General features: G+C 41.0%; 1 protein-coding gene across 4 annotated transcripts in view; it reads right to left on the minus strand.

The window, feature by feature from the left end:
• Window positions 1-3,934: 3,934 nt before the first annotated feature.
• Window positions 3,935-12,064, minus strand: part of satb2 (SATB homeobox 2) — a 58,192-nt gene continuing 50,062 nt past the window's right edge. For 3 of the 4 annotated variants that reach the window (XM_031748922.2, XM_039600204.1, XM_039600205.1), the window contains 2 exons: window positions 5,429-5,632; window positions 3,935-5,331 (listed from right to left, as the gene is read on the minus strand). In XM_031748922.2, coding sequence (XP_031604782.1) covers window positions 4,837-5,331; window positions 5,429-5,632 — 699 coding nt within the window. In that variant the 3' untranslated portion in view covers window positions 3,935-4,836. The remainder of the gene's footprint in view (window positions 5,332-5,428; window positions 5,633-12,064) is intronic. The other variant, XM_031748921.2, reaches the window with a different exon arrangement.

Genomic DNA, 12,064 nt, shown 5'->3' on the forward strand with positions numbered 1-12,064 from the left:
GACGAGTGAGTCATGCTGAAATAAAGAAATAGATGACAGGTTTCTATCTGATGGCTAATGGTCATACCAACTTCAAGAGTCAAAGGCAAACTTGAACAAAGTATCAGTGAATTCTCACATTTATAAGGCAGCTTGTTCAGATGTGTCAGATGTGTCAGCCTCCTGCAGCATAGACCAGGAAAAAAGGACAGACGGGCTATTTTAAGGGGAGAGCGCAGAGACATCGGTGTACCTCAGCAGGTATAATTATCCTACAGAGGCAGAGTCACAGCGTGAGCTGATTGTCCTCAGTCAGAGAAGACAAGCTGAGTGGAAACGCTTCTGCAAGAAGACCTCGACCCTCCAGCTCATCATCAACACTTAGGCTCCATTGTTTACTGAAGGATCCAACAGACTGACACACACACACACACACACACACACACACACACACACACACACTCACGGAGACACACAGATTTGACCCAACCCCTGCTTGCAGGTTAAACACTAAGATTGTTATGCCCTGCCACACCTCATCAGACCTGAAACTCGTTAGTGAGGCAATTTAAAGTAAGTGTGCATGTATGGGTGTGTGTGTGTGTTTTCTGCTGCTATAGCTGATTGTCCTCAGGTTGCCTGACAAATGAGCTATTTTATTTTACTCATTTTTTCAAGTCAGTATTCAGGATGCCACACGGTTCCTGATAAATCGACTGCTGGTCTGAAAGCCTGTCTTGTTTCTAATGCTGCCAGTCAGAAGTCGCCTGAAGCATCTTAATGTTACAGATACACACAAAATTCAATATGCCATAATACGACACCTCAATATTTCTTTTTTATGTGTTTTGTCATTAATTAATAAACTGCATTTGATGATACTAATTAGTTCATGTTAAGCTTAGAAAATTTGCAAACCTACTTACAAATGAATAAACTATTAATCAATAATTTTTTTGCAAGACTACTCGCAAATGTTTTTCTTTACTTAGTACAAAAGTTTTCTTTAAAGCTTAACAACTTTCTATACTTTTTTCCTTGACTGATGTTGACTGATTTTACACTATTTTATTTTTTAGACGAGTCAAACAAATACAACTAATGAAATGAACAAAATGCGCTGTAGGCGTCACTTCTTAAAAACTCCTTGGTGGATATTTTGGGGTTTTTTGTTTATTTCATTTTTTATGATGACAAATGCTTTCCAAAGCAAAGCAAATAATTTAGATTTACATAAAAACAAAAACTTTTGGGATTATCGGGACGTTGTTGTTTTGTGTTACAGCTGCTAGAGTCATGCAATGGAAAACAGTGCTTTGAGACTGCAGCATGAACAAAACGACTGCATCTGTGTGCGATAAACTTGCGATCTCGTTGCCTTTGAAATGGTTACTTTGAAGCCACAGACCAGGTCTTTGGCCACTCACAATAAGTTGCCATCTTCAAAGCAACTTTGGTGCAAAATGGCAATAAGGTCTGCTATATCTCTCCCCATGCAGTTGCATTGGGTGAATTTGACATTATTATTACTATCTATTTAAAAAAAAAAATGTTTTACAGAGAAATTCACATTAATTACTTACACTCCGAGTCCAGCCAGCTCCTGTGAGATTTCTCCACAAATAGTGATGCAGTTGCTGCAGGACAGTGATTTAACTACAATTTGACACAAACACCTGACAGCCAGAATACAATTAGCTGCCAAAGAGTTGTGTCAAGTCCTCTATTGCAAAGGGAAACATTGTAGATAAGTTACACTCATCAACGCAGACTGGCTCAGATTGATTGCAACAAGCAGGCAATCTCTCTGCTTTTATAAATTATATAAAAGTCTATTAAAGAGCCCATTAAGGATAGCTAAGGAGATGGCAGAGAGGACAACCTTTTTTTACTGACCTAATTTACATTATTTTGGGCTTTTCAGCTGCTGGAAAATGCTGGAGAACAATGCTGCATCTATACTGCAATGGCTAATCTTTAGGCTAGCTAAACAGCTAGCTAACCAACTTGTTGTACACTGAGAGGTACTATTATTGGATGTGGACCCCAGGAAGAATAGTTCCTGCTAACTAATGGAGATCTAAGTAAGAATAAAGAAAGTGATTTCACGTAAAGGTTACAGGCTACAAAGTGCAGCAGCTAGCTTTTAGCTAAAGCTGTCACTCCAAGAGAAATGAATGAGCTCGATGCTGGTCATGTTGTGGAGGGAATTCCACCATTATGATCTTGTTGTATAACAAAGCAAAATCAATATAAGAGATATATAATAATAATATAAATATACACAAGAGTACACTAAACAATATACTCTACACATACATGCTAATTGTTTTACGCTAACACAAATATACTCCACTGATTTCCTCCATAGTTCATCCTGTAATGTGATGTAAAAAGTAAATTTTAGAAGTAAAGTTACACCAGTGCTGGCAGCAAAATTTTTATAATATGAATGGTCATTACATTTGATAAGTTGATAAGTACCAAAATTATATTTGTGCCAATTTAACTGAAATTAGAGAGATTAATTAATTCTACTCCTTCTTGTACATTTCTTTTTAATCTCATAAAAGAGCAAGGGAAATGATAATATTGGCAGTAGTCATGTTCACATGGCACAGGCTGGGTCTTTTTTTAATGTTAGCTTCCAGCAGCTCTAATCGTGCGGCACGGCAGAGAGACAAAAAGCCAAGCTGAGAGTGCTGGCAGCCTTTCTGTCTAAATTATTGTCACTCCCTCTGGCTTATTAGAAACCCCAGCCCCAGAGGCTTTACACAGACCTTTAATTGATTGGCCTAGCAAAAGGTTTAGCCCAGTGACAATCTGTGTGTCTTTATGCATTAAGGTGTTTGAGAGGCTGTATGAAATAGAAATAAAAACAGACACTTTTTGAATTCACAAGTTTTAATTCACTTCAACACTGAACTGAACTAAGATTTCATCAGAACTGCATTTGAGTCTAACCCTGATTCCTGTCATACAGAAAAGCACAACGTAATGATATAGAGTGATTGACGTAAAAATTAAAAAGGCAGGTCGTCTTTCTGAGTGTAGCAGCCGATCGGGATAGTCAAACGAGACGCTATCCATGCTCAGATGTGGTTTCAAACATACTATTTACTTACACATCTGCAAGAGACACCAAACAAAGAAAGAAAAAAAAGATATTTGCTTTCTTTTTAAATAGTCTTGTGACTGAATTTGCTTTTCACAATAAAATGAACCGATTCCACTGAGTTGTCTTAAGGAAAAAAAATCTCCAAACTGGCTCAAACAATTAAAGTCACTCAGCAAAATAAAAGTATATCAACAACAATTTATCCCATGTCGGGTATTTACAGACATTAAAAGTGAAGAACAGAGTCAAACCTGCCACATTTCTTTAATGGCTCATAAAAGTAGATTGTCATCAACTGCAGAAAAAAGCACATTTTTACTTTCTTCTTTTTCCAGCAAATTTACTATTTATGTGAAACAGAACTAGAAAAAAAAAAACAAAGAAAACTGGCATAATACGACTTGACAGGGCATTTTTTTTTCACCCAATAACACTCAGTAACTGCTTCTTTTATTTTCTTTCACTCTCTCCGCTCCTCTTCTTCCTCTTCTTGTAGGGCAGGGCACTCTTAATGTCTCTTGTTATCCAAACAACCGCCCAGTTCTGCAAACCAATATTTAAAACCATGGAAATAAAAACTAAAAATAGCACGCAATGACAGCATCTCTAACCATAATAACAACAATAATAACAATAATGATAATAATAATCATGGATAAAGATAGCAATAAATAGGGTTGGTGAAGTTTAAGTGCGGGTAGGTGTGGTGAAACACAAGACTGTGGGCACCAATTAGAGAGAGGAGAGGAGGCGGGAGGGAGAGAGTAAGATGGAGAGGAAGAGTGGAAGGGGTGGACTACCACATAGAAAAAGACTGATTGTTTGCTGCTCTGTCTCTCCTAACATTTTTTCCCTCTCGCACACGAATGTGAGGGTCCCTCCACGCCACATCCTCTTCGCTGTCCTCCTGCCAGACTGTCCACCGCTCCTCTCCACACTCAGTTTTAAACAGTTTGTCTTTTGCAGCTTTGAGCGGCGAGACAGATGGACGGGAGAAGGGGGACGAGAATACAGCACATCCACTAAATATCAGGGTCCTTGTGATCAGTAGGTGCTAGATTGGACTATTCTGGAGTGTGACTGTGAGGCAGAGGCAGGAAGTGTGTGTGTGTGTGTGTCTGCCTTCACCTCTTTGCCACAATGAAATAAAGCTTGAAGATGCACAGAGAGTGCTGTGTACCCGCGATCTCAGGCAGGCAAAAGCAACATCAGCGTGTGTCCTGAGGATTTCAGCGTTTTTGTCGAGGACCCAGCCCACCATTTAAGTTCTATATGACTGTGCTCTGTCTTTAAAGAGGAGGAGCGTGGAACATCCCCCACCCTTGGAGTGGCTTTCCTGGCTGATTGGGATAAATTGGTGCGATTGTTTCGAGGTCGGAGTAGAAAAAGTATTTCCTACGAATGAAAATCTGGGGTGAATCATTTAAACGTTCCTCGGGGGAGTATTCTTTCACATTTATACAACTACTGCCGTATCACAGCACACCGATAACCTGTTTTCTTCTACTGAGGTAATTTCACTCTACAAATCTGTGTTTGGTACTGTACACAGTCTGTCTGATCATTTCAGATGTACAGTGTTTCAGCCCAATGCTGTCTTGGTTAATGTGCCTGGGTAGAAGTTAACCTTCCTATGCTGCCACCCTCCATAGTTTCATGAGTAATTCTTCACTTCCTATCACAGAACATACGTTTCTCGTGCTTCTCTCTTTATCTCTGTCCTCTCTGTTCGTCAGTCTCTACCTCTGGTAGTCAGCCTGCTCTCGAGGACTGGATGAGGAGCTCCCGGGTGCAAGAGGTCCACTGAGCCTGCCTTGCCCCTTGTCCTTGCCCTCCTCCTGAGCCGCATTGGGCCCTAAAGACGACTGGCTGGAGTTGGAGCTGGAGGATGTCGGAGGCTGGTTCAGCCCCCCGCTGCTCCCACTGTTCCCCTCAGTGGGCTGGTAGATCTCCTCAGCCCCATCCTCGCTCGACTCTGGGTCCTCTGAGCCCGAAAGCAACTCCTCTTCCCTGTACTCGCTGACATCAACCCCTCCAGTGGCAGCAGCACCCTCGCCCAGGTCTTTGAGGCGGCCGTGGTGCTTGACGTGATATCGCTGGTTCTGGAAGAACTTGATGATGGTGTGTTTGGGGAGGTCAAGCTGTGCAGACAAAGTATGAATAGCCTCCTGGTCCGGATACAGGCCAACATCCTGGATGAAGCTCTGCAGGATACCCAGGGCCTCTAGAGAAATCTAGAATACACACAGCCAAGTGTCAAAAACTAGATGAAGAAATGAACAAACCTGCATAACAAAATGCAGAATGGGAAAACACGATAACCATCGGTACCTTGGTGCGCGATCGGGGCTTCTTGTTGCTTCCAGCACCGCCAACAGTGCCAGATGCAACACCTGTAGGTCCTCCACCCATATTCTGTGACCTCTCTTCATTTGCTGAGGCAGACAGTGGTTCTTCGCGCATTGGAGACAGGTGATGCTCCTTCATGGGGGCTGGGGGTGGCCTGTGAAGTGCCTGGCGAGAAAGGCAAAAGAGCTGATTAATGGGGCACAGTGACCCCTGATCAAGACTGCAGCAAGGAGTGAGAGTGCACATTATTTGATCTAAATGTTTAAAATGTGTTGTATGTGTATTTATGTGACCGTGGGTTTTTTGCGCTTTATGCCTCATATTTGATCAGAAATACAATTTTGCACCTGACAAGTGCCATTTTCAGTTTACAAAACCCCGTATGATACATAACATCTTATAAATCATCGAGTATACCGCCCTCCACCTGCAGTACACAGTAGCCAGGGCTGCAAGGTGAACACAGGGTGAGAAAAAGTGCTTCACAGCCCACAGTGTCACGGTCTATTAAGCTGCTCCAAGGCTGGCATTCAAACACCAATGCATCCTGTGTACCTTTGACCTAAAGTGTGTAAGATTAGCTCTAGTAAAACGCCAACCACCTGTTTGCCAGGAAGTCTCTTATTTACAAACTTATGAGACCCAATCACTATTTAACCAGCCCATTCAAAGCCTCAGAGGGTAGAGGGTAGAGGGGGAATGAGGACAAAGGAGTCATCATTTGGGATTGGTGCTTAGATAAGGTCAGTAAAAAACAGCTATTGTTGTAGTTTGATAGTAGAGGACAGGAAACAAAAGGAGGACAACTTGTGAGAGTAAAGGAACAAAAACATAACAGAAAAACATATAAGGTACAAAAAAACAGCAGATAGAGAATCAAAACAATTAACTTAATTAGACTGTAACTGAAACTCTATTAAAAGGACACACCAACAGAACTGCTGTTACTTGATAACATGGTGAATTAGTATCATCATTTATGAACAAAAGAGCTCCAGAATCGAGGAACTGAAAAACTTCATATGTTATCTTTTACTTTATTAGACATTTACAACAAGTATTCAATATTCTATCAATATTTCATATATAATATATGCTGGCTGTGTAAATCTCTTGTAGAACTTCTCTTTTAATGAAGGGATCAACAAAGAGTTTAAAAAAGCATATTCACTGTAAAATACTTCAGCACATTTTTCTATATAGAGTTAGTCACTGTAAGATCAAAGTACATTAGCACTGCTTTTGTGCTCATTTAATCATACAGGCTCATTTTAGGAGTATTTCATACACATCATGCTAAAAACAAATTTTTCCTTGTTATAGTTACTCGTCAGGAGAAGCCTCCAGACTGGCTGGCTGGTTATTGATCTGTTCTTAAATCTGATCTGGTTGATTTTTATTTTCATATAAAATGAAGACAGTCTGTCAAATGCAGCCTGACGAACCAAAGTTAGTTAAAAAAACAAAAAAACTTCTACTGCCGCTGCTTAAACAGCTGGTGCAAGTGTACCTGGGGTTTTATCAACTCAGATTATTCAGTAATCCAGGTTATGACACAAAGAGCTCAAAGTTTAGCAGGATTTATGTGTACAGAGAGCTGGAGTAGAAATACGTAGAAAAGCGGAGCTTGTGCAGAGAGGATCCTCTGGCTGTCAGGATGGGCCTGACGGCTGTGTGACAGCACTGAGGAGGGCCGGATGAAGTGTTCGGAGGGAACATGGGGACTTTGGTTGTTTGTCAGAAGGTAGTGGCTGTTGTGAGAGCGTTGCGGTTCTGTCCCGCCTGCTCACTTTAAGAGCAGGGAGGGGCCTCCCCACTGGAATGCCCAGCTATAAATCTGTGGCGCATTAAAATTAAAGGACCCACATAAAGATAATAGTCATTCACTTTTCTCTCCCTCTTTTCAATAATAACAGGGTATTACTTAAATAATATCGAGGGCAGGCCAGACCATGAAATTACTCCTATTTCATTCGCGGGGGCTTTATTTCCTGCGGGGGGGGGGGGGGAGCAATTTACAGGAATTCTGTAGGTTTTTTCTTATTTTGCCATTTTTCAAATTGACGGTTTTAGATATTGAAGAAAAAAAATAGAAGTCTGTAAGAATGCGACAGACTAGCAATACAAAGTTAGAGGCAAAGACCAAAAAGAGAGAAAAAAAAGTCTATCCCTGTCCTAATGAGGACCACACAGCCACAAATATCCCCCATACAAACATACTGAGACACTTAATAGCTAAATTGAGGGTAAACCATAGAGGGGATTGTGAAACCTACCACCCCAAACACACTCCCACACAGACCTTCATCATTTCTATGCTTATTTGAGCTGACGGCAGGGACTCTCGGATCAGTGGCTGCACATGCATGCATTGACAGAGGAGCCTGGACTCCCTCATTTTGTAACGGAGATGTTTGAAAGCAGAGGCGAGCACACAGGGCTCCTTCAAAGTTCACCTCCAAATGCTTCTTGTCTCTTGTCTTATTCTGTCTTATACCTGAAGCTTTTCTGTCTCTACCTCCTTTCCACGTCTGTACTCACTTCTAATGCTTCAGGACACTAATGAAGCGAGTCCCTGCCAACCCAACACGACTCCAAATCAGCCCTGAATTCATAGATGCCAGGAACCCCTGCTCCCACCTCCCCGTGTCCTCTACCTACACCACTTTCAAACTACTTCTGGCAAGCCCTACTTCAGTATCTAAAATAAATGTTTGTACCACACCAAATTTGATTAACCATTAATAATAAATTAGGATCCAAGTTGAATTTTGGGCATTTCAGTATCGTGATCAAACTCTTTTTGTTGTATATTTTTCCTAAAAACTGGTTTCCATTTGATTTGTTTTGATTGTCCATCACATTTTTTCACTTTTACAACTTCAGTCTAACCCTCTGTGTCTTTGCTTTTTGAGCTCCATTATTTCTCAGTTTATCACTTTTTTAATCACTGTTGGGCCTCATTACAGAATGCAGTATCTCTGGGTGTGTGAGAAAGTAAAAAAATCATGAAACCAATTTTTGGCGAAGGTAATTAAAAGCTAAAACTGAAAAAAAAAATCAAAACAGCAAGCCGTGGTCATGTGTCATAGGGGGCTGACCTACAGTCTTGGGTTAGTTACCTACACTAACTGGGGGAGGTGGAATCATTGTAGATCACAGGCAAAGAAGTTCTGCTAAAATGCTTTTCATTGCCCAACTACCCATCATTTTTCACTGCCATATGAAGTTCACGATAGTGATTCATAAGGCAGCCACCTCTCTGGTAATGATCTGGTTAAGTTTTGGGACCAAAAGTACTGGGTTACAGTTTGGGAAAGATCATGGTTTGGGTTTAAAACCCACATGTCTAAGGGCAGGGAAAGATCATGGTCATAACTAAATGAGGACTTGCTTTACTGTGTTAAGGTCAGGAAAAGACTGTGGTGGTCACAGGCTCAAAGAAAACAACAGCAGCAGTTCATACATGTAAGAAACAGAAACATAGGAACATGGTCTCCAGTGGAGAACATGACGTGTTGATACAGCATCCTGAAAACACCCCCTGTGACATCCAGAAGTCTGATGTTGTAAATATCAACTTGGCTACTATTCAGTGTATGTAACATATGAAAAAGTACATGAAAAGAAACCAAAAAGCTAAGATGCATGCATTCAGTGGTACCGAGGAGTGCAACATTTAGCAAATTTATCTGTTTACACGACCACTGTAGCATCACTCTGAATACAGACTATTAAAAAATTGTGTTTTATGATCTGACCGAGAAACCAGCGTATACTGCATGCTCAGTAACACGCACTGGTTTATCCTTCCTGTTTTTCTAATGGGGAACATAATTGACATGTTGAACATGATACAGTATTTAAAAAAGACTTGAAATTCACAAGTGAGAGTATAAAGTCACCAGAGAAGCCTTTACTCGGGTCATAGAGCACTGGAGTCGCTGTGCCATTTTCGAATGAGTCACTGTACATTTTTAGCAAATTTACAGAAATATTCACCAAACATAACATATCAGACGTGATCTCGCTTATGCTAAAATTATTCTTTAAAAGTTTACAGTTTATTTGGCCCGTTTTACCTTCAGTCCTCCTTCCCATGCAGTCCAGCTTGCCTACTTCTCACCATTAAACGTTGGAAAGGACTACATGTCACTTCAGAGCAACACAATACAGCCCTGCTCTCCCAAAACCACAAGCACTGGAGCCCAGCGCCAGACCAGCTCTTCTTGTGGCATGATTCAATATTCCTGAAAAACATCCCCCCCTCTCTCTCTTTCCTTCTCACTTCTCCCCTCCCTCTCTCTGTCTTTCTCTCGCTCTTCTGGCAGCGCCGTGAGTGCACTGCAGTGAAATGAAAAAGTTTTCTTTTAAACGTAAATCAAGGCAAATTACGACGCAGAACTATGAAAGAATTATAGAACATGAAATATTCATCTTCCCCTTAATGAGCTCTGGTCCTGCAGGACCTCTAACTCTCGCTCTCTGTCTGCGTGTGTTTTGTTGTCTATGCGTGTGTGTGTGTTTGGTTGCGGGTGGGGGGGTGACCACAAGAGACGGCATTAACACAGAGATAAATATGTAATGAAGGAAAAATCACTTTTCTGTTGGTTTTTTGCATGACTTCACCTTTCCTGTTAATCAGTGTGTTTTTTATTTTCCCCCTTTTCCCTCCATCTCTGTCTCTGTCTGTCTCTTTCACTCTTGCATTTAAAGAAGTGTGTGTGGTTGCGATTCATGGAGACTGGATCTGGACTAATGGAGTAGATGAGTCACTGCACATTACTTTTTTTTGGTATAATAATGTTTCTTTGATGAAAAACTGTATACACGTAATGTCACTGAGCGCTGGGGTCATGTTGTGTATTCACATGCACGCACTTGCATTGTCGCATCTTTTTTTCATTCAAACTGTGTGTGTGGTATTCATTCCATTTATCTGCAATTAAACAATTAACTTAATTGTGGTTTGCCAAAAAGCCCAAACTCCACCCTGCAACAGTGAGTGAGGCCACCGGGATGCACTGAAGACTGGGACACAAACCAGGAGGAAAAGAGCGAGGCAGATATGTTGTCTGGAAGTGAAATGAATAAAGACTAAACAAAATGAAACTGAAAAATGCTGCTTTATCATTTATCGTACAATTATTTTCATATTTTTCAATGCTGCATGAATGTGTGTTTGGTTGTGTTTTTTTCTTTTATTAAGCAGTTTTTATTGACAGTGTTTGAAAGATTGTAACATGATTTGTGAAACTAGTTTAGTCATGAAAACTGTTGTTATAAAATTACTTTATCTGCTAATGTTATAAATTAACCATCACCATGATGGAACAGCTGTGCCGCTTACTAGTGGGCTACCTAGGTAGCTTCTGCTTGTTAACATTAATGGTAATAGAATCACATCTGAGTGGAAATGCTAGCTGGCTACCTCGTCAAATCCATGATCCATGATGCTAACTTGTATAACAAAGTAAACCTGTGTAATCTGACTTGTGTATGACAAATGCTATTGATTTTCTCCATAATGGTACAGGCCATACAGGCCTGGAAACTGATCACCTGACGACCTCAGCACCCTCTGCTTACTGGGGGAAAAAAGTATATTCCCTGACATGTTGGTGAGTGGGTGCCAGAGGCCGCTAGCTGTTGCCGGGTGAAATCAGTGGCAGAGTGGGTGCTGCACCAAAAAATTTCTGATGTTTGTTTTTGTCGCTAACAGATGGCTGCGGTCCCCCACAGTTAGATGACACAAACTGTTCTACAAACGTTCTCTAACTAACCACTAATCCATCTATCCATTTTCCTCCACTTATCAGGGTTGCGGGGGGGCTGGAGCTGATCCCAGCGAGACACAGGGTACACCCTGGACAGGTTGCCAGCCTGATGCTGGGCTACCACAGAGAGACAGACAACCATTCGCATTCACACCTACAGGCAATTTAGAATCACCAGTTAACCTAACATCTCTAACTGCAGGTCTGTGGACCCGGAGTACCCGGAGAGAACCCACGCAAACATGGGGAGAACAGGCAAACACCCCGGCCAGCTGGTGGAGTCAAACTCAGCAATCTGCTAGAGACAAAACAATCATTAAGTGATAACTGATAATAAGAGTATTTTCTCTGGAAGTTGCGCAGAGATCTTTTAACTGTTTCCTTTAAGATATCTAACTTTAGCTGCATTCTATCAATGGGAGAAACACTTATAACTCCCCTACATTAACCAAAAGCAAAACAACATAATGGAATCACTTCATATTAATTTTTATTGCCTTAAATTGTTATGGAAGCTCAGTAAGATTTTAGACATTCAGATGCTAGACTTTGCTTCAAAACTCGTGTTATTTTTCAGCAGACATTAAATGACATTAAGCGAAACAGAGTAAAAGCAAGCAAATAGAGTCGACTATAGACCTACGCTTTATTTGTAGAGTACTTTTTTATCTCTTGGCAGTTTTTTCCTGCTGTTTAATTTTGTGGAACTCTGTGAGAGCTGATCACAACAGTTGGTGTCAGTAAACAGCAGCACGCACTGTCCAATGGCAGTCAGAAAAATAAAAGCTTACACAACTCGGACAGGACACATTTTGACTTCCTATAATAGGAAATTATGTCA

The sequence above is a fragment of the Oreochromis aureus genome, linkage group 16 (assembly GCF_013358895.1).
Source record: "Oreochromis aureus strain Israel breed Guangdong linkage group 16, ZZ_aureus, whole genome shotgun sequence".
NCBI lineage: Eukaryota > Metazoa > Chordata > Actinopteri > Cichliformes > Cichlidae > Oreochromis > Oreochromis aureus.